The 23,295-nt window shown below is 32.0% G+C and overlaps 1 protein-coding gene across 1 annotated transcript in view; it reads right to left on the bottom strand.

Annotated features, from left to right (window-relative positions):
• Positions 1-12,301: 12,301 nt before the first annotated feature.
• LOC120421419 (putative uncharacterized protein DDB_G0274535) overlaps positions 12,302-23,295 on the bottom strand; it is a 99,767-nt gene continuing 88,773 nt past the window's right edge. The window contains exon 4 of the mRNA XM_039584626.2: positions 12,302-12,506. Within this exon, the coding sequence (XP_039440560.1) occupies positions 12,311-12,506 (196 nt within the window). The 3' untranslated portion in view covers positions 12,302-12,310. The remainder of the gene's footprint in view (positions 12,507-23,295) is intronic.

Raw genomic sequence — 23,295 nt, forward strand, 5'->3', positions numbered from 1 at the left:
ACAATGTCGATAATATCGGTTAGATCTGGGTGATTTTTTTTTTCGAGGGGGTAAGCAGTGTGGTGATATCGTAACTTAGAGCACACATTCGGGCCAATATCAATTGAATTACTTTTTGGTACAAATGGCCTTCTTCAAAAGTGCACCTTTTTGAAATGCAGATTGCAGCACGTTCTTGGAGGGAAAATTTACAACCTGGAAGATAAGTTTTTTCTCATCGATCCTCAAAAGTGCTTGACTTTGGCTTGCGAGGAAACATATTTTTCCGATTTTTATTCCTTTACCTTGGCGTGAGGAGCAGCAGCAGTAGCAGATGGGGCACGTGCAACATTTTCTTCCTTGAGATGCAGTGGAAAAGTAAAATAAAAATAAAACTTCGAGTACTTGCACTCAGCTGCCAAGTCATGCATTTTCGGGGTGAAGGTTGAAAACGGTGTCGATATCAGGTGCGATGCTGCTGGAAAAGTTTTCTGTAACTGAAAATTTATTCTACAAAGGGGTCAAATGATTTTTGATCATGCAATATTTTTTCATTATAATAACTATTATTATTTAAAAATAGAATTTACATACTATTTAATTTGAGTTTTTTTTATCATGCCTAACATCTGAAGAAGCACCAGCTCTTTCTACTTTTAATTAATTTTTCATGGATGCTTCTTCCCCCTTTAAACACAGCATCTTTCAACCGGCAATCTGCAGCACTTTTGATCAAATTAAACCGGAGAGCTTCTGGTTATCATTAGAAAGCAAGCAATAGAAAATTCAAAATCTTGAAATTTTCTCTTGCTTAAAAACACTTGATTTTAAATTTTGAATAAATTATACTCGCCGAAAAAAAAAGGCTTCACGCACCATCCAAATGAATAGAAAAACGAAAAAAAATCCTTTTCATTTTCTTATCTAAACCACCGCAGCCGGGCTGCCGGTCATAATTTTCAATATCTAATGCTGAGCTTTTGTTTGTGCTGGCCCGTCGTCCGGGGACGAACGCAATAATGGACCAGGGGCCTTCCACCGACCGTCGTCGGAAATGAATAATTAATAAGGCGCCCGCTTCGTTTGTTCTTCAGCCAGGCCAACGAATGAAGTGTTAATCCATTTTGAAAGAAAATATTTTGCGAAATGTTGCTTTCTTATGTTTATGGCGATCCGAGTGGGGAGGACCAGGTCTACGTCGTTTGCAGGTCGTTACGGGCAGATTCATGAAGGTGGTGGACCGTTAAGGTGGCATTTTCGATAAGATTGCGAAAATTGGCCCTATAATGTCATTTAGAGCTACTTTAATGCCAACTTGGTGCTAGTTTTCCATTCATTTAGAGCTAATTAGCATTAAAGTTGTTTTGAACAAGAAATACGCTTCAAAAACTGCTTGTTTTCGTTATTTTGAGTGTCAACTAGGTTTGTAGTTCTTTGTAGTTGTTCGCATCAGGAAAAAACAGGACAAATTACATTTCCCAAATCAGCATTTTCCCTCGGGGTTGCGACAAACATTGCGGTGTTTTGGTTCATGGCTGGTACGAAACCTTTCTTCGTAATTTTTTTTTCTTTTCTGGTTGCCAGAAGGCAAGAAGAGGTGAGGTGTTGAACGAATATGTTGCCAAAGTATAGTGTTGTTTGCTGCTGTCATCGTGCCTTTTTTTCTTTCTTTGCCTTGCCACCTCATCACACATAATACCGCAAATATGCTCTTTGTGACTATGTTGTGTGACATACACTCACACACACTGCTGTGTACATATGGTGGGAATATTATGTTTACTTGTTTACGAAACAAACATCGGAGCAGTGATGCAATTTTTTTTGCTCCTTTTTCTTGATAAATGTTTTAATCTTAGTAATTTCATTAAGTATGCTAGGCAAATACAAAGTTTGGTTTAAAGTTTTTCCTAATTTTTGAAATGCATAAAGCAAAATAAAATACTTGATATTTATCCTCAAAATCTAAAAATTGGTTCAATTTATATTTTTCATATGTTATTACTCTTAGAAAAGGACCTAATAAAAATAATTTTATGAAAAAAATATATTCTTCGATTTAGCTTAATATTTTGGGGATTTTTCATATAACCAAAGGCGGCATTTAGTGTATTAGATAATACACTACAGACTCACATTTACACTTACAAACATTCAAATCATTAAATACATTACGCACTCAACCATTTTCATCGGCCCGATGAAATTCCCCTAACCCCCATTCCAAACCTCCCAAAAATATTCCGTTCACTTTTAAAAGTCGCATGGGTTCCCTGCACTTTTGCCACTAGTGAACAACAAAAACATCCCCTCCCAAATCCCCACGGGACTGTATGGGCGTAGCCTTGGAGCACAGTGTGGAAATTTACGTTCTTAGATATTTTTGGATGTACCGGGCAGCAATCAAATTGTCTAAGAATATTGAATTGACCATTGTGGCACCCCCTACAGCGTGGTGCAGACCCGTTATGCTATGCTAGAGGACAAAAAGGAAAATGTTGATCCTCAGAGAAGTATTGAGGTTTTGCGGCACGACTGTGAGTAGGCGACGCCACTGGTGAGATTACTTGCCTCAAATTGAATACCTTTTTGCTGGGTTGAAGAACAAAATTGTATATTTCTCACGATGTTCTACATAAATCGTTGCAAAAGATGAGACAAACTTTTTGGTTTAAAATAACGAATATCAAATTACGGGCGCTCAAAAGTTTGTGAACTTTTTTTTATAACTTGTTTGTGAACACTAAAAATATTGTTTTCTCTCATATATCAATCAAGTTTGTTAACGGTAAAATTATCGAGGTTCGATAACGATAACGATATCGTTACCGTTATTTCGATAATTCTATCGGCGATAATTTTATGGACAATAGCGGACAATAACTTATTTTTAATATATTTCTAAATTTACTCAATCCAACCAAATTCTGTTGAATTTTAAAGCCCCTCAAAAATATTTTTTTGGTAATATGATAAAATGATATACTAAAAATAAATCAGAAAATACCATATTTTCTCGAACATAACAAAATTTTTATAATTCGCAATATGGGTATCAATCGATTCGCATGCATTTACACTGTTTTAGAATTTATTTTTTGAATGAAATACTCAAATTTTCACAAAATACCGTATTTTTTTAAAAAGTTCTCCAATTTTCATAATTTGCAATATCGGTATCAAACGAAGCGAAATTTGGTTTGCTTTTTAACTTTTATTACAGTTTTTTTTTGTAAATTTTTCAAATTTAAATATTTTTAAAAATTTAGAATTTAGCATTTTACAAAAAAAACTTTAATAAAACTGAAAAAAAGCATACCAAATTTTACTTCGTTAAATACTCATATTGCAAATCATAAAAATTTGAGTATTTTCGAAAATACAGTATTTTGTGATAATACTAATTGAAGTACAAGCATACCAAATTTTGCATCGTTTGATGCTAATATTGATAAGCCGAGCTACCGTGGCCGTGAGATTACAGGTTTCGCCTTGTAAGCGGAAGGTGATGGGTTCAATTCCTGTCTGGCTCGGCAAAGTCAGATCCCTTAAAAGATTAATTCTGCTCACTGGGAATACTGACCGGTAGGGGATGGGTTTCGACTTGCGGCGTACTGGGTTTCTAAACCAGAGGTCGTGAGTTTGATTCTCGTACCGGGATGATGAAGTTATTGTTTTAAAAAAAAGCTAAAAAAAAATAATTAGGCTGGTACAAATGTTATGTAAAGTTTTTGTCAATTTCCTTGAAATTTGGCCCGAAAAATCAGGAGCAAAAAAATGTTTTTTCAAAAAGGTTAAAATTTTCAATGGAAATTCAAATGTTATCTACTGAAATCAATTTGAAATGCATTTAGTATCATTCTGGAGCAACCCGAGAAAAGGGCAGATAAGCATTTTGACAGTTTGAACTATTTTGTTATTCTTACAATTTTAGGTCACTTTTCCTCCAAATTTGAAGTGGGAAACAATAGCTGGTCTCCCCAGCTAGCATTTAACACTATGGGCTTTGTCTAATAATTGCCTACTGCCTGTGAAATTGCAAAATAGTTGCAGCTGTCAAAATGCTTGTGCGCCCTTTTCAAATGTTTCTCCAGAATTGTTTCATGTTTGGGTCGATTCAAAAATTATTTGAAATTTGGTAGAAGTTTTCATGTACAAACATTAGCATTAGCATTTGGCGAAATAATTAAATAATGAAAAAAATAAATTACTTCCTTTTTCTTAATTTACAGTTTTTTCCTAGAACAATCCAGAAAATATAGGAAAATTATACAGCTAAATGTTGGAAGTTATGTTTCTTCTCCGATCACAGCATAACTTTTTACAAAATATTAAAAAAAAACACATTATTTTTTCCAAAAATCATTGGATTAAACTACTTGTTTATATGTGGTGACATGTGTTTTTTAGCTTTGCTGCTAAACCTAAAAGGATTTTTTTTTCAACGGGGAATAAACTTCTGAATAAATCATGTTTTTTTCATAAATATCTCAAATGCTTCCTTATAAAATCAAAGTCAAATTTGCAAACGAAAAAAAAAAAAACATTACATTTCAATCAAGAACAATTTTTAGGTAAAAAGTTTGTTCTCTTGTTTATTTTTGTTATTTTGAAATAAAAAATGTTCAAAGCTGAAAAATAATCGATTCTCAGTTTCTGACATTGCATTGCATAAAAAAAATGCAAAAATAGTTTTTTTCTAAGCGTTTTCCAATTTGCATGCAGTTTCCATTAGACGATAGCTCGGTAACTATTGGTCCGATTTCCATCAACGTTAGAGATGAAAATATTGTTCCGATTAAAAATATTTTATAAATTAAAAATTAAGCCTCACATTTTAAATGAGTTCAAATTTTGTGTTTTGATTTTTAAGGGTGATATTTCAATATTTTTGAAACATTTTTTCTCAAACATTCAAAATAATTAAAAATTACTGAAAAAATATGTTATTAGTTCATCCCTTATTTTGTAGGCCGTTAACTCCGAAGATCTGGCAACCCTGTTGGTTGATTGCAAATTTGCACCTTTAATTTAACCCGATTTTATCAAAACAGGGATGAGATATCGTTTGAATCGGTTAGCACAATACCTTCCCGTTCTTGACAAACTTTTTTTGGAAATATGTTTCCCTGAGTTTGACAACACTGTTTTTGTTTCTTCTTTTGTTATGATTATTAGTTATATAACTAGACCTTACTCTTCAGATAGTAAACTATTTTGAGATTTTTTGTTTGAAAAAAAAAAAGCTAAAGCTAAATATGCTGTATAAACTGATAATATTTTTGGGACTAAAATGTTTTTCGGGATTTCTTAAAAGATTGGAAAAGATTGTCTACACTGCCCAGCATTGTAGAAACGGCTATTTACAGCTCGACATGTTTAAAGTTTATGTCAGTAAACACTTCAGTTTATCAAGTTATGGTAGATGTGAGCTCCTTGAACGCACTGCCATTGAATTGAATTGTAATGAATTTCCTGCCAATAAATACAATTGTAAATTTCGGTATAAATGCTATGGAATCATCTTAAGCAACCACGTTTACCCTTTTGAAAGCAACCATGCGCACCCCCTTTTTTTTAGATACCACCATAGATTATCGTGGGTGCGCATGGTTGCCTAAGATGATTCCATAGCATTTATACCGAAATTTACAATTGTATTTATTGGCAGGGAATTCATTACCATTCATTTCTATCAATTGGAGCGTGTTCAGGGAACTCAAATCTACCATACCTTGAAGAAACTGAAGCGTTTACTGACATCAACTCAAAAAGGTCGAGTTGTTTTATCCATTTTTGTCAAAATTGAGGTTATTGCTATACTGCCCATGATCGCATAAATGTCCCATATGCATTTTCGGCACTTTTGAGTTATTGATGCAGTTTGGTTCAAAATCGTGTGCTCTTTCAAAAGAGCCTATAACATCCAGTACTTTGTTCTAGAAATCAGGAGGAAATCCTGTTTTTTCGTGAAAACTTAACACGTAGCCTTATGTGTGGGACAAACTTGTTTTGCGTTTTTCTCAGCTTGCTGTTTTTGCATATGGGACATTTATGCGAACATGGGCAGTATAAGAGGAGATGTTCCATCCCATTTTATGAAACTTGAATTTCACTAAAATAGCGAAAAACCAAACGACTAATATCCCATTCCCCTTGAAAAATTGCATTGGCAAAGATTTGATGAAGAACACTAAAACGCGTTTTTCTCGGAATACTTGATTTGGCATAATACTAGAATCTTCAACTATGGGCAGTACAGTTGAAACTTGGAGGAAAGTTCCAAACCAAGCATGCTTCGGTGTAGTCACGGGTCTGCAGTTGAACTCGCAATCTCTTGGTCGTCAGTTCGAATTCCAGGGGGAGAAAGCACTTGGTGTAAAAAGAGGTTTGCGGTACTCACCATTTAAGCCTTTGGACGCCTGAATCTGACTAGAAATCTTGCAATAGAGCCCGTCAAGGTACAAAGATTTAGAACGAATGGTTTTTTCGTTTTGATATCCAAGGAACTCTGCCAAAGCATCCGGATAATGTTTCGGAAGAAAAACCAATAAAATCACATTATGTTTCAACAATTTAAAACAAATATAAATTTGTAAATTTGATTTACCAAATAACCATAATGACATTATAGTAAAAATTACATTTTAGCAAATGAATTAATTATGAGTTTTCCTTAATTGCTGGTTATAAATATTAAAGCCACCAAAAGAGATCTTTTTCATAGCCTGACTGCTCATTTCCATGAAAATGTGAAACCCCAAGCAAAAAACGATGCATCACACTGACCAATATTGCGCGCGAAAAGCTCCCCTGAACGTCGTTCTGGGAAGCAATATCAATACAATCGCCCCAGCTCCCAAGGGGAGTGGAAAAATCAAAGTCATCCAACGGGGCGTAAATTTCCACAAACAGTGGCGTGGCTGGCTTGCTGTGGTCAACGTCGATGCTGCTGCGTTTGACGTTTGAGGGAAACTCTTTTTCTTTTTCAAATGTCAAATAAAAACATGGAGACAAAAAAGATTTGGTCTACATTATTTTTTTCAGTGTCACAAAATACGGAATGTCAACAAAAATCTTCCCTCTCTGACAACATCAAACAAAACCTCCGGCGGCAAAACTGGCAACGCTGCTGGCTGCCATGACACCTCCCGAAGGGCAGAAAATAACAACGCGCCTGCTGAGCTGGGTGGGTTGTTGTTTTCATCGCGATGATGGAAGGTGAAAATTCATACCAGCCACTACCGTCGGAGCCTGTGGCACGATGCAGGACGGAACAATTTCCTCACTTGTCACTGGCAGCTTTTGCCTCAGATTTCCATGCAAGCCAGCGTAGAGCAAACAATTAAAAACTGATTGCGAAAGGTTGTGCACGGTGGGAGTGGTTTTGTTATAGAGTGTAAAGATTTTTTTTTTCAATGTGCAGAATTAAATTATTTAGTTTTTTTTATAGCAAAATTGGAGCAAAATTCAGAACCCAGCGTATAAAGCGTCTTTTTTATTATCAATATCATTTGAAAAGAGAACAAGTTTAGTGAAACGTAATTTTTTTTTGTGTATTAAAATATTGATTTCTACTGAAAATTTCATAGAAACGTAAATGTGATATTTTCCTCAATACAAAATAAAATCGAAAGAAACAACAAACAACCAAAATACAAATAAAACACGCTCAACTAAATGTACAATTTTCTTCCATATATATATTTCATCTATACTTCTTAACTCTGATATACATCGTTTTACATAGTTCTGGATCTGTTTTTTTGTTGATTTTCTGGGCGACCTAATTTTCCTCCCTTTTCTTCTTTTGAATGATTCAATTCCTGAACTTTTCCAGGATCCAAATTCCACACTATCTTTCACATCGTCTCATGAGGATTTTTTCGGGGTTTGTTTTTGCTAGGAATATATTTGTTGCTGTGTGTTTGTGTCATACAATTTATGATTTTTGTGTTATATAAGTCTATATCAAATCGATTGATTTATTACCTTGAAAAGTTCAATTCATGTCGAGTATTTTTTGCTCTCTCTCTCTCTCTTTTTCTCTCTCTCTCTCTCTCTCTCAAAAGTATCATCATGCTTTTCCATTGCAAGCTCACTCACCAGGTTGGGAAAGAGTGAATTCTGCACACTACAAATTTCCGCTACAGTTACAGATGCTACGACTACGAACTTTGGTTTGGTTCGGGTTTCAGGTTGAGGATTTTTTTTTCGGGGTAGGGATTACACTCGATATTTTTTGTTTTTGCTGGGAGGGGGAAGTCTATTCCTACCACCAACCGCACCGTCTGGCAAATTGGTAATGCGCTGTATAAAGCATCAGCATCTTCGAACGGATTCTCCATTACACTATAGTTAATTGGGACTTTTTCATCTGATATCGGGGATCGCGCAATTCTCTTACAGACTAGCTTTCGCGAACGCTTGGATGTTGGAACTCTTCGGTTTTGCCCTTAATTCTCTGCTTCTTAGCTAGACGATTCATCTGTTCGCTGCCGATAATATCGTGTTTTCGTGACTGTCTGAAGAGTTTTATACATCTTATTCCTTGTTATGTGATAATTGTTTTTTTCGTCTGCAAAATGTAATTTGATCTGAGTTGTATTTTTTTCAGTTGGGTCCACGTTGTTATTGCATCTCGTTTTCTTACTTCCATTTTTTGTTTGCCAAGTCGAGAATATTAATCAATTGGTTTCTTTTTTCATGTAATTTTTACAAATTTAAAAAAAAAATCTAAAAAGAAGTCAGACTAAAAAAACGAAGCATTACTAACACCTCATAGACAACATCTAGAATTTTGCAATTCTTGTCAAAGTAATTCTTAAAATTTTCACAGAGAATAATTTTGCATCATTAGATTATCTATACGAGGTTCCATACAGTTTTGCGGGCTTGTCATATAAAATTCGTATGTCGAAAATATGTTTCTTCGGAAGGGATTTTCTGATCTATTGATGTCTTGGGAAAAATTGTACGTTGAGATTTGATTTTTTAAATAAAACTAAAAAAGGCATGTTATGGGCTTGAGTAATAAAATTTGAAAAAAATATATTTTTTTGAAATTTATTTTTATTTTTTTAAGGCTAAAAGGAAAAGAACCTTTTTTCGAGGAGCTTATAAAATTTTCTGCAGTTTGCTTTTAAAGACTTTGTTGGATTTCTCATTTTCAAATTTCAACTAATGATATTTCCGAAACCATAAGATCGATTTTTAATGTTAAAAAATTAAACTTTGTTAAACTTTCGAATGTATGACAAACGGTCGAAAGACATAAGGTCGAATGGACAAAAGGTCTAAAGGACTAAAAGTCTATTTTATTTGTGGCCAGAATTAAAAACACGTTTGATGTCGCCATTTTTCCTGAGAATACTTTTACTTATCGCTGCTTTACGTCTTTTTTTGTGAAAAATGTAGAACGAAAATGATTTTTCATCTGACCTTCTGCTTTGATTAAACTTCAAATCGATTAAAATTCCAATTCAGTAAAAGAGTGAAAAAATTCAAAAATGTTATAAAAATTTAAATATAAAATGAAAAAATATAGAAGATAAAAAATATTTAAAAGTACTTTTCATGTTTGAAAGAATGGAACACACACAAAAATGTCACATTATTATTTATGTATTAAAAAAAACATAATTTTCTAAAACATGTTGTTCATTCGACCTTTTGTCCACATTCGCCCTTCTGTCCTTTCGACCTTTTGTCCATTCGACCTTTTGTCCTTTCGACATTCGATAAGACGATTGATCATTCGACCTTTTGTTCATTCGATCTTTTGACCATTCAACCTTTTGTCCATTCTACATACATTGTCTATTCGACCTTTTGTCCGTTCAACCATTTTTTTGACCTTTTTTACTTTTGACAATTTTAAAACAAAAAAAAACTCCTTTGAAGTAAAAACGGATACATATTTTCACTTTGTTTGATACCCATATTGCAAATTTTAAAAATTTGAGTATTTTTTGAAAAAACGGCATTTTTCGTAAATTTTAGTGTTTTCCTAAAAAAATATATTAAAAAGTGAAAAAGCAGGCGGAGCAATTTATGGCCCTCGGGGAGCTGATGATCAAGCACATCTATAATTGATGATTTTTGTCTGTGATCTAGTTTTAAGCTTTCTCTTTATCTATCCTTTTCACATTGCACTTTCTGTAAGTTTTTTGAAAACTTTTTCTTACTCTTTTCTATTCCATAGTTATAAGTAATACTTTTTCGATTGAATTACGGTGTAAAGCACAGCTGAAAGGAACACCAAAACTCTGTTGTGTACCTAAATGAACTCATTGTAACTTGATTATTCACAAATAAAACCAAATTGAATTGAAAAAAAGTGAAAAAGCAAAAAAAAAATCGCTTCGTTTTATACCATTATTTCAAATTATTAAAATTTGAGTAGTTTCGAAAAAATATGGTATTTTGTAAAATTTTTAGTATTTTCCAAAAGAGACTCCAGTCATTGAAATCGAACCCTGGTGACGAGTACGTTAGCAAACTCTGTTTGCTTTTGAACCTTCTTTCGTGTTTGACCTTGAACACTGTTCTTTTTCAAACAGGGTTCGTCGGGTTCGCCGAACAATTGTTTGAACCCGTGTTTAAACATTTGTCTTAAAAAAAAGGGTTCAGCAACACACGAACTTTGTTTTAGCTTTTACAAGTTGCTTTATTAAAATCCATGTCATTTTTCAGACTAAAAAACGTTTTTTGCGCAGAAAACCGTGAAAACCAAACAATTGTTGTCACCAGAGTTCAAACCCAAGTTTGAAACTCCGCGTGAACTTAGGCTTGTGTTCGAACATCCGCACAAAACGGAATCTGAAAAGGGTTGCTGTTTGGACGCGGGTGACAAAATTTTGACAGAAGTTCAAACAATGAACGGTTTGACCAATGACTGAGAGACTCTAATAATTTGAAAATGCATAATAATTTTTGCTTCGTTTGATACCCGTATTTAAAATTATTAAAATTTGAGTAGTTTCAATAAAATATGATATTTTGTGAAAATTTTGGTATTTTCCAAAAAAAACTCTAATAATTTGAAAATGCATAACAAATTTTGTTCGTTTGATACCCATATTGCAAATTTTAAAAATTTCAGTATTTTCGAAAAAATACGGCATTTTGCAAAAAAAAAAATCGGCAATAAAAACTGTACTAAAGTGAAAAGTATGCAAAATTTCGCTTCGTTGATACCCATATTGTAAATTTAGAAAATTTGAGTATTTTCGAAAAAAATACGGTATTTTGTGAAAATTTTAGTTTTCAACAATAAAAACTATAATAAAGTGAAAAGCATACAAAATTTCGCTTTTCTGAATACCCATATTGCAATTATTGAAAATTTTAGTATTTTCGAAAAAATACGGTATTTTGTAAAAAAATGCGTAATTTCGGAAAAATACGATATTTTGAAAAAATTTAGTAATGACAAAAACTATAAAAATGTAAAAAAAAACACAATTTCGTTTCGTTTGATTATGAAAATTTGAGTACTTTCGAAAAAATACGGTATTTTGTGAACAATTTTGAGTATTTATACTTTGAAACTTATTACATTTTCTAAAAATATATTTTAAGTGAATGCATTGAAAATATAAAATTACAAAAATGAGTTATCGTCCATTATCGGCGATAAGATTATCGCCGATAGAATTATTGAAATGACGATATTGATGGATTATCGTTATCGTCCCGAGCCTCGATAATTTTATCTTTAACAACCTTGGATATCAAAGGTAAACAAACAACTGTTTAGCAACGTATAACTGCCCAGCAAGTATTCCAAGTTGACCGCACTAAGTTACGATTTTTTTTCTGCCCAGCTTATATATTTTAAAGAGGCAAGTTTCATCTGAATAAAAAAATCAAAGAAAAGTCGTTTTGCGAAAATGTTAAGAATTACTTTGTTGTCTTATAGATATTAATTTAAAGTCATTTTAAATGTAGTAAAAATACGGTGATTGAACAAGTTATTTTTTAAGAAATTTTTTGAATAACATAAATTACATTTGAAGACATGGCTTTTGCATATTTATAACGAAAACATGTTATACCCATAAAAAAACTGCTACGTAATTTTTGGATGGTTAAATTTCTCAAAGCTCGAAATAATTAATTTTGAGGAAATAAATCTTGAGAAAAGGACCTTTTTACTCTAAATACCAATAAGTAAATTTTGAAAATGTCTTAACAGTTACTTTTCTCTCAATCAAACCCAAACCCAGGAAGCTCCTCCAAACTCAAATCGATTCCAGTCGATCTCTTTTTCTTTCTCAATTGTGTTCCACACTACCAAAAAAAATGTCACCCCCTCTCCTCTTCCTCCTTAAAGCAACCGCTCCAGATCCTCACTCTCGGCGTCGCTCGTGCCCGTCTCCGTGTCCGTGTACTCGTCGTCCCGCCGGTTCCGCCTGCAGCACGGCAACCGGCCATCGTCCTCAAAGTCACTCCAGTGCTCGAACTCCTCCTTGTGGTGCTCGAGCAGCATCAGCGACGGGAACAGACTGTCGCAGCCGCTGCAACTGTAAGAAAGGAAGAAAAAGATGAAATCAAAAAGAAAGCCGAATTAGTCCAGGGGAAACTTTTTGATGAATAATTTAATGACACAAATTACGGTTTCGCTTTAGGATCGTTTTTATTTCTTTTTTTGTTTCGCCTTCAGTTTCAGCGATTTATATCCTTTTTATTTTAAGCCTGTTTTCTACCTAATGTAATCTGTTCAAAGGGATTCGATTGATTTCATCGAGAGGAGAAAAAAAACGATTTCTAACTTATCCCATCTTGCTTCGCGACATCACTTAAGCTTTACCAGAAATGCTATCAATGAATGCTGGAAAGTGCTGAGTAATCCTCCCAGAAGTCATTTGTTTATAATATTGTACATTGTGAAAAAAATATAACAACTTTCAAATTAAATAAAAAAAATGGTCACAAAAATTTAAAAAAAATTGAAACAAAAAATTCTAAAAAAAAAATCAACATTACATTTGATATTTTACAATTATTTTCAAGTTCAATTGAGCTTAGGCTGTTGCAAATATTTTTCAAAGTTTTTGTCTTCTCCCCCTTCAAAACCGGTCCGTAAAATCAGGGGTAAAAAAAAACAAAACAAAAAATTAAACAACTTCAAAAGTTCAATGTATTTTTTAGTAAAATTAGCTGAAAACGATTCAAAATGCATTCTCCTGAATGTTTTTACATGTTTGTGTTAGTTTTGAAATATTTTGTAGATTTAGTGAATTTTCGATGTTTTCCCCCTTAAAACAATATTTTGCATTGAAATGGTGAAATTCTATCGTTATATCAATTTTAATATCGAACTTGCCTGAAAAAGTGTAACATTTTGTCAAAAGTTTATTTTTTTTGCTGAAACTTTATGAGTACTTTTTTTGCGACCAAATAAACCATTTAACAATTTTTTTGTCAAAAAGTCAAAGCACAGAAGGTCGCATGGACAAGATTTAATAGTATTAAAATGTTACAGACATATTTCTGAAATAAGAATCCTTTTTCGAGACAAAATACATAAAATTCTTTAAAACATGTTTGATTTTAGACGTTTTACAAATTTCTCAAAATGACTGCTAACATTTCAAAGATTGTACAAATTTTAAACAACTTAAATTCCACAACTATATTAAAACATTTTTTTGAACGTTTGAAAATTTGTTCTAAAAACTTGATTTGAACTTTTAATCTAAAAATATTTGACTCGTTTCCAAATAAGATATTTTTTGCCACATTTTGCTTTTTGTCATTTTGACCTTTTGTTTTTCAATCTTAGGTTTTTCGACCATTATTTGACATCCCATGAGAATGGTATTTGAATAGATAGATTTTATTTATAACCTTTTTGAAAATCATAAATTTTTAGAGGTTGCAAATCAGTCAAGTTAATTATTTGGTTATTTCAATTGATTACTTGATTAAAAATGGACAACCGGCTAAATTAAAAGTAACTATTTTTGTCTGAATTATTGAATTATTCATAATTACCCTAAACTTTTTCAATGAGATAATATCGATGAGGAAACCCGTCCAGTTTTTTTTCAGATTCCAATTTTAGCAGCTATTCATACAAGAATGGTTTGTAAATATTCGAAAATTTGTATCTTTTGAAGGAATTTTCTGATCAATTTGGTCTCTTTGGAAAAGTTGTATTGATGAGGACTATTCAGATAAAATAGGTACAAGGAAAATGTGCTTATTTAATTTTTTTTAAACAAAAATCCGTATTTTTTATTTTTGAATTTTGTTGATAAGATATGATGAAATTTGGATTTTTTTTTTCATTTTCAAAGGAAAAATTACACATTTTTTCTGACATAAAAGATGTACCCCTTCCCAGATGTAATATAATCATGATTTTTTTTACTGTTTAGGAGACAAAAAATCGTAACTTTTGAAAAACATGTATTTTTCTTGTAAAAATAGAAATTTAAGCTTAAAAAATAAAATTTTAGTTAAGAAATATTATTGACCTAGGTTTTTAAATGAATGAATCATGTTTGCGATCGAAAATTACTTTACTGATTTTTTTTTATGAAGTGCACAGTATTCAAAATATAACCACGTATAATTTAATTTTAACTGAAAAAATCCCATTTTGCGATATTTTTAAATAGTGTCCAAGATTGTCAATTCCATAAAATATTTTTTTCAAATAGTTCCTAAAACTTCCAATTAAATTGCCTAAGAGAAAAAAATAATCAAGAAAGTTGAAGATTTTTAAGTATCATCTAAACATTCCCACATTTTCTAATGCCAATATCGCAGCAACTAATGTTCCTATTTGCAATGTTAAAAAATGAAAAAAATGTGAAATTTCATGATCTTTTCTAAAAAAATATTTTCAAACATTTTGAATCAAGACCAGTGTTGCAAATGAGTGATAGAAAAGCTATCAATTGATTATCTCTGCACCAAAAACATCCGAGAGTATAGCGGCCGTCACTATAGCTCGTGAGATCTCTTCTTGTGTCTCGTGATTCCCAGCGATGTCATTCCTCGACTATGCGCTCTCACCACTGAGTCTCTCAATCTCTCCGAAAACTGCAATGAGAGAACGCGAGATGGCGATTAGGAGCCGACCACGCATGACGTCCCGTTAAACTGCGTTTGCGAAATTGGTTTTGTGGCGGCTTTTGTGGTTAAACGCTGTTGCGGTAGTATGATCGTGGAAGCAGGAATGAGAGAGAAAAGGAAAATGTCAATCGCGAGTGTGTAAACACGAAAACGTGTTCGGCTATGTTCGGCGCTGAGAGTTTCAATAAGGATAGAAGAGCAGTTGTATTTGAGGCATGATTATTCAGGCGGGATAGTTGTAGTTGCTGAGAGTTGATATTTTGATATTTTAACAACCCTGATCAAGACTAATATTTAAAATGGTCTTAATATTGAATGTTTGGACATTTCGAAATGTTTGTCTTGATTCCGAAATTTTCAAAATATGTTTTTCGAATAGATCATAAAATTTCACGAATATTTAATTTTTCAACAAAATGCTAAAATAATTTTAAACAGAAAGAAAAAAAGAAGCATTAAATACATGTGATTTTCGTCTATTATATATATATTTGGGTGAGAAGAATCACCAGGGGTCTAAAATCTATTTATAATCAACTTTTTTAAAAAGGAATAACAGCTTGAAACCATTTTTACAACATCTTAGTGAAAATGGGTTGTAAAATGCATGATCCACGTTTTCAGTTTTTTTTTTGCAATGAATTTATCAATATTCGTTAAACAGGAAATCATTAACATGTTTGCCATTGATATAGTATAATAATAATTTATAAATAAATTTGATAACGATATTTGTTATCAAACCAATAATTGATATTTTTTTAAATTAGCTTTTTTGAAAATTTATTGAGTGCTGAAACAATTGAGTTTTCATTTTTTTATGCAAAACCAATAAAAACGGATGAGTGTGCAAAGTTCATCTTATCTGAACGAAAAAAATACCTTCATGAATTTTTAAGCACTTTCATTTTGAGTTTTAAAAAGTCCAGAAGAATAAAAATGACTTTTCGTAATTAAGTTTTATTTTATTTTAGCGTTCATCATACATTTTTTTTTTCAAATGAATGCAAAGAATTCAGACACCCTAACAGACATTACCAGTTGAAAAAAAAAGAAAAGAAAAAAGACAACCAGCCAACGTCTCTCTTATACTTAATTGATGTCGCAGCATCGAAATCGGATGTTCCACCTCTTTTGTTTTTTTTGTTTGGTCGGTCCAATCCTTTCAGTCGTCTTCATCTGACGACGTGAGACGAACAGTATTTTCCATGTTCAGCAGTTTTTTTTCTTTTCTTATTCCATTAGCGTTTCAATAAGCTCGTTGTTTTATTTGGACTCCGATTCTAGTCACTCTGGTTTTGTGAGTCTGCTGCCTCCAAAGACATGGTGGTTTATTGTAGGGAGAGAAATTCAAAATAAAATAAATGACGAGGTTGGTGAACTTTTCAAACAGGAGAAAAAATACTGAATTTATCGTCAAATGAAAAAAGTGCAAAGAGAGTGGGAAAATGTTTATCAGCAAAGACAGACGCCATAATCAACTTATGATTTGCTTTGTTCAATTGGAAAAAAAATATCTGTTTCGATTGATTCTTCTTACGGGATAATCATCACAGGATGATTGTAAATTCCATCAAATGATTGCTCTTCAAATATTGTCTTATTTTGTTTGGTTTAAAAAATCCGAAATTTTTAGTTGGCTTCACCCACTCTCGCAAAACTTCTTTCATTAGAAATACCGAAACAATTTCAGAACTTGGCAGAAAATTCCGCATGCTCAAAACCCGTCCAACCACATGCAATTTTGTGGTGAGATTTTTTGCATTTTCCTCCGCAGGTTCACTTTTCACCACCCTCTTTTGCATGCAGGAAACGCCAGCAAAATGCTAATCCCACGCCTTTTTCGCTTTTTCCCCCTTCCCCAACCCAGTAAAAAATGTTGCTAAACTGATGTGAGGTGCTGTAGCAGTTGGAACGTGGGAGAGCATAAGCTAACTGCTGGGCTGAGCTGTGCTTCTTCCGGAGAAAGCTTTTCCGGCTTGGGCGAGCTTTTGACTGCAGATGGTTGTGTGGGCTCGAAAAGAGTGGGAGAAGGTATTTCCGGAACCATTTTTGTGAGTTCCGGGGAAATTTGAGTTAAATGTTGCTTCTAATCGACTTTGCGTATTTTGAGATTTGTATGAACAAAAAAAAATCATGCTCAAAGAATTCAAATTTAATCAAAACAAACCGTCTGCTAAAATAGAAAAAAAAAAGATTTATTTAACGGTGCACATCCACCAGAGCTTTTGCTCCAAGATTATTGTTACAGATATTTTAGTATTTTCGAAACTACGGGAACTATCGATATATTTTTTTTATTCAACCCCTTAAGTAATGTCTACTAAGCGATTTACAACAAAATTTACCTATTTTAACAGTCAGATTGTTGCAGGATTGGGTCCGTAAGTTTGTCAATTTAGGAATAAGAAGACAACAACTTCCTTGGTTGCTGTGCACCCTTAAGTTTTAATAAAAGTGTAGAAGATATAAAAGTTTAAGAAACCTATAAATACTGATTTTTCCAGCAGGTTATTGATACACTTATTTGGGACACGCGTGGAACAACGATTTTCACAACATTGAGTTTAAATTAATAAAAAAAATGTTTTTGTAGTATTGTATTTTATTTAGCTGCAATATTTCACAACACAATAATTGGTACATTAATTAAATTTTCACCGTAACATCGTATTTTTAATAGTGCCTGAATAATCATATATTCCAATATCCAAAAAGATGGAAAAATTGCATTTCTTTTGTAAAAATCAAGGTTGTTAACGATAAAATTATCGAGGATCAATAACGATAACGATAATTCTATTGTAATCGTTATTTCGATAATTTTGTCGGCGCTAAACTTATCGACGATAATGGACGATAACGATTTCTAAAATTTACTCGATCCAACTATATCATGTTAAACTTTCAAGCTTTCACTTAGAGTTTATTTGATAATATCTGGAGCAACATTTGAAAAGGGCGTATAAGCATTTTGACAGCTAGAACTTTTTTGCAATTTCAGATACAACAGGTAATTATTTCACAAAAACCGTAGTGTTAAAAGGTAGCCGTGGAGGCCAGCTATTGATGTACATTTCGAGTTTTGTGAAAAAGTTGCCAATTGTATCGGAATTTGCGAAATGGTTCCAGCTGTCAAAATGCTTATCCGCCCTTTTCTCGTGTTGCTCCAGATATGCTTAATTTAAAGTATAAATACGCATTTTTTTTCAGCTGGGTACCGTTATTCCCCAATTCTCAAACATTCATAATTTGCAATATGGGTATCAAACGAAGCGAAATGTTGTATGGATTTTCACTTTGTTTAAGTGTTTTCTTTGTAAAATACAAAATACCATATTCTTCGAAAATACTCGAATTGTCATAATTTGCAAAATGGGCATCAAATGAAGTGAATTTTTGTTATGAATTTCCACTTCAAAATTTTGTAAGTAAAATACTAAAATTACCATAATAACGTATTTTTAACAACATTACTTAAATTTTCATGAATGATACGGTATTTTAAAATATGATATTTTGTGAACGCTTTATTATTTTACAATAAACTCTTATTGGAAATATGAGTATTTTTTCAATATTTGCGCTTTTTGAAAATTTGAGCATTTTACAAAAAACTTATATAAATTGAAAATGCATACAACATTTCGCTTCACTTTATACTCATATTGCAAATTATGATTATTTGAATATTTTCGAAAGGATACGGTATTTTGAGAAAATTTTAGAATTAAAAAAAAAAACTCTGAAACTCAACTTAAAGTGAAAAAGCATACAACATTTTGCTTCGTTTCAATAATGATAACGATTGATTACCGTTACCGAAGATAACTATAAACATTTTCGTTCTCGTCAGACGCTAATGGTATCGTCGATAATTTTATCGATTAACAACCTTGGTAAAAATACTTAAACTTTTAGAAAACTTCAAATTTATTGAAATAACTTGGGTTTGTTTGAATTAAATTATGTTTGCAAAAGAAACTCATTTACTTTTTCAAACTTTTTTACAAGTATTTTATTTTGATTCGGTTTTTTGAAAATAAAGTATAAATGATTCCATTTTTTTTTCAAATTCTGAATTTTATTACAAAATTAAATTTCATTTGAAAAAAAAATCCAAAGCCTTTAAAATTGTATCCTATTTCGTTGTTTTTGACCTAAATTTTTTAAATTTATCAAAATTTCAATTTAGTAAAAAAATTGCACAATTACCTTTAAAAATATTGCAAAATTTTGATTACTCTGACTATTTTTTTTCACCATCTTTTTTGTATTTTCAAATTTCAAAGGAATGTTTCAATCGAAATATCATGGTTTCCTGCAATTTTTTTCTAAACAAGTGCTTTTCAACCATTTTTTTAGCTTTATTGTGGACTTTTGATTTTTGATATGGCTGTTTGAAATCTTTATATTGAAACATCATGAAAATTTCCTGTAGAAGAAACAAACAAATAGTTTGAAGCGATGCATTTTCTTCTGCAACTTATTTGCTAAGAAAGCAGGGTTTCTTGAAAAACATCTTCTTATTACAAATTGTCTATCATCAACATGAGCAAAATATCAATGATTTTTTGAAAATATTTTCATTAAGTCTTCCTTTTTTCCGATCTGTAGTCCCAAAATTCAAAATAAAATAAGTAAAAGATTCAAAGATTTATAATGCATAAATAATCGTAATAAAATGTAATCTTTATAGGATGCAATCGAATTTACATGTTTATGAAGAAAAATATGTTTGGCAAGAAAAATTAGTTTTTTGCCCTATGATTTTTTAAGGAAATTGTGGTAAGTATTGAACAAAAAAATTGAAGAAAAATTGCATTGGCCTTTTTGAATCTTAAAAATTTTCACTTGATTTTTTATTATGAAACATTAAACCAATGCAAATTTTATTTCTAGATTTTGCCCCAGCCTTCCCCAATTCCCCAAAAGTCAAAGATACTATTTGTTTCATAATTTTAAAATTATGCTTGAAGTTCAAAGTTGACTTTGGCTTTAGCTTTAACTTGCCTTAAGGACGAAAATTTCAAATAAAATTACAATTTTTACTAACTCAATCTAACATTTGGCTTTAAGTGAAACAAAATTGATGGTTATTATAAAATTTCAAAGGTTTTTACATTTTTACAAAAAATCAGGAATTTTTGCAAGTCTTTGTTTTACTTAAAAGATTAAATTTTGATTTTGCTTTTTGATTTTGATCGTGGTTACTAGCTCTCCTTCTCTATGTTTTAAATAGTTAGTTTTTAATCATAATTCATTAATACTGAATAAAAATTTTGAAACATTTTACTGAAAATCGTTTCCGAATTGATATTCAGGCGATTTAGATTAGTGTTTTAATAATAGTTTTGTATTTATTTATTGTTTAAAAACTCAAACATCGATAAAAATTATAAAAAAAAACACATACTGCCATTCACTGCATACAATCACAAAAAAATCAGTCATTTTTTATTATTCATTAATAAAAACTAACAAAGGAATCAAAATAACTCTAAATTGTGTTGAAAAAATTGAATTTAAAATATCAATTTTAATAATATTTAAGCAAAAAGTTTCCTGAAATGCTGAGGATTTATTAATGTATTTTAGTTTATAAAGTTTAGCGTTTTTTTTGTGACCAAAACTAACCGTTTGCCAACCAACAAATCTAGGCCACCTCTCGAAATGCAACCCGTGCGCGCGAGCCCGAAATTGAAATCTCAAGAAAGTAACTGCATTCCGGTGCAATTGCAGATTTTGCGGAGCAAGAAAAAAAAAGCATGCAAATTTACGATTGCCACGAACCAAGGTGGAAAAATGGATTTCGTTCGGTTGACCTGGTTTCACCATACACCTGATGTCGTGGAATCGCGAAATTATGGCTAAACTGGGGGGTGATAAATTTTTGTAGCTTTTCGAGGGGGAAAAGGTTTGGATATAAATTTACCGAAAGAGGATGGGTATTATTGGTGCTTTCGAGGGGTGGTTTGAAAAATGTCGGACCCTTATTGGATTTCTAAGGATCGATGGTAGTGGCAATCTTAACTTTTGCTGGTTTGATTGGACAGAATTGTGTTGGAAAGTCAACAGGAAGAAGATTTTCTTCCTGGTGAGTAGTTACAAGGGAAGCCATTAGCCATTAATTGAACAAAGTTATCCTAACCGGAATCAGTAATTACAACAAGGTTTCATGTTACAGATTGCAACAAACCTTGCAAATGCCTTATCTGATGTACTTTGCACAATCTAAATTTGTATTACAGATTGGTCCAAGTAAAATTTGGTACAAAATTAATTAGTTTAGAAAATGTTCTTAATTTTCTTAATTTGAGCAATGAAAATTTTGTGTTTCACAAAAACATTAAATTTTGTTCAAATTTCACGACAATCAATCTTTACATAAAATTGCTACACATGTAAACTAAGCTTTCCACCTAGAAGATCAAGTCAGGCCATAAGCAGATTACAGCAGGGATCGTTTCTCGATTGGGTAAATGAATTTGCCTGGTTGTGGCTTCTGGTTGAAGCGTACAGATTGGTTTACCCGGCCCAGTCTGCCCACAGTCCACACAGGTATTTATTGTTCAGAATTATTTCCGAGAATTGTGTTTTATGTCGAAAGCAGCACCGGCAACAAGTCGGATCAAATGTTGTACCATGCCGATGTGTAGCTTTGTGGGGAGCTTTTCAGAACGTTAAGGAATCTTTAAATTATGATTATGTTTGCTCAAGAAAGATAACACTTCCCGAGCAGACGAAAATAACGTGGGAATAACATTTTTTGTTATTTGAAAATACTAGGTCAATAACATTTTATGTTATTTATAACAAGATTTGTTATTCGCCGTTATGATTTTTTTTGTTATTGGATTGTTATTGTAATAACAGACTAATAACATTTTGCGTTATTCTTCGAACAAATCTTTGTTATTCTTTTTTGTTATTTCAACAACTAATCCGATCATCCCAATAACGGTTGGAGTTATTCTTCCATAACAAAAAATGATATTCCCAAGTTGTTTTGACTTTCAACCAATATCAGTCCAATAACAAATTTGGTTATGATAACATAAACTGTTATTAAACTCTTATGCAAAAATTGATTTTGCAAGAATATTCCATAACATTTTTTGTTATTTTAACATTATTTGTTATTGAAATGGCATGAATTTTGTTATTACCGTCTGCCCGGGTTCTGTTTTTCCTATATTTGGGGTATTTGAGCTGTTAAAATGTAAATCAGGAATTCATTATTTGCCATGTTAATCATTTTGAGGAATTTTAAAGTTTTCTCTTGACCCCTTACAAAATCTATTCGAATTCCAACCTCTTCCCTACCATCTTGATCCACAAAATTGCCCCAGAACGTAACCTTTTTTCGGCGAATATCGTACCCATGGCAGCGCAATGTTATGTAAGTTATGAAATTATTGCCAAAGTTACGGAGCGCGCGAGCTTATGCGTTGGTATGTTTGTGGTTGTGTTTTATGAAAAGCTCCCAGCTGTCATCATCTGGCACGCGCGCGGAAAGCTTCTTAGTGCAAAGCTAGCTGGGGTTATACAATTTGACGTGGGTTGTAATGTAGAGGTGTTTTTCAAGAATATATTTTGTTATGGAAAGTAAACTGTTCAAAATTTAAACGATTTATTTACAAATAGGCTTTCACATGATTCTTTTTTTTAAATTATCACTATGCGTAGTTTTTTTTTTAAATAAAATTGTACTAACCTAAAACAATCCGATGAAAAAAAAAAAACATAAAATGCTCCGTTCGTTGTTATATCCATTGCATTAAGTTATGACGTTTTTTTTTAACAATGTATAAATATCATCGATTTTTTCAGATTTTTGTTAATCGGATTAGGCTAGTACATTTTTTTTAAAGTTTTTGTCTTTCAACTCTGACCGAGGTCGAGGGGAGGGGACAAAAATATCTAATTTTCAAAACTTTTAAGTTAAAATTGTCACAAAATGCTTATCACATTATTACAGGTGCTACTGTCACAAATAAGCAAAATATTAACCCTCTACAACCCAACCTCGCCTTTAAACGGGCTTCAATTTTTCAATCAATTTTTGATCTTTAAAAAGCATTGGAAAGAAGAACTCTTAAAATTTTAGAAAATTAATGGGTTGGAAGTTTTACTTGTTTCATGTGACTTTGACAATGTTTAAAAAAAATATTTTTTTAGGGTTCAACTTTGGCTGTGTTTTTTACTAACATTTCCTATATTTTA

Source organism: Culex pipiens, chromosome 1, assembly GCF_016801865.2.
Source record: "Culex pipiens pallens isolate TS chromosome 1, TS_CPP_V2, whole genome shotgun sequence".
In the NCBI taxonomy this organism is placed as follows: Eukaryota; Metazoa; Arthropoda; class Insecta; order Diptera; family Culicidae; genus Culex; species Culex pipiens.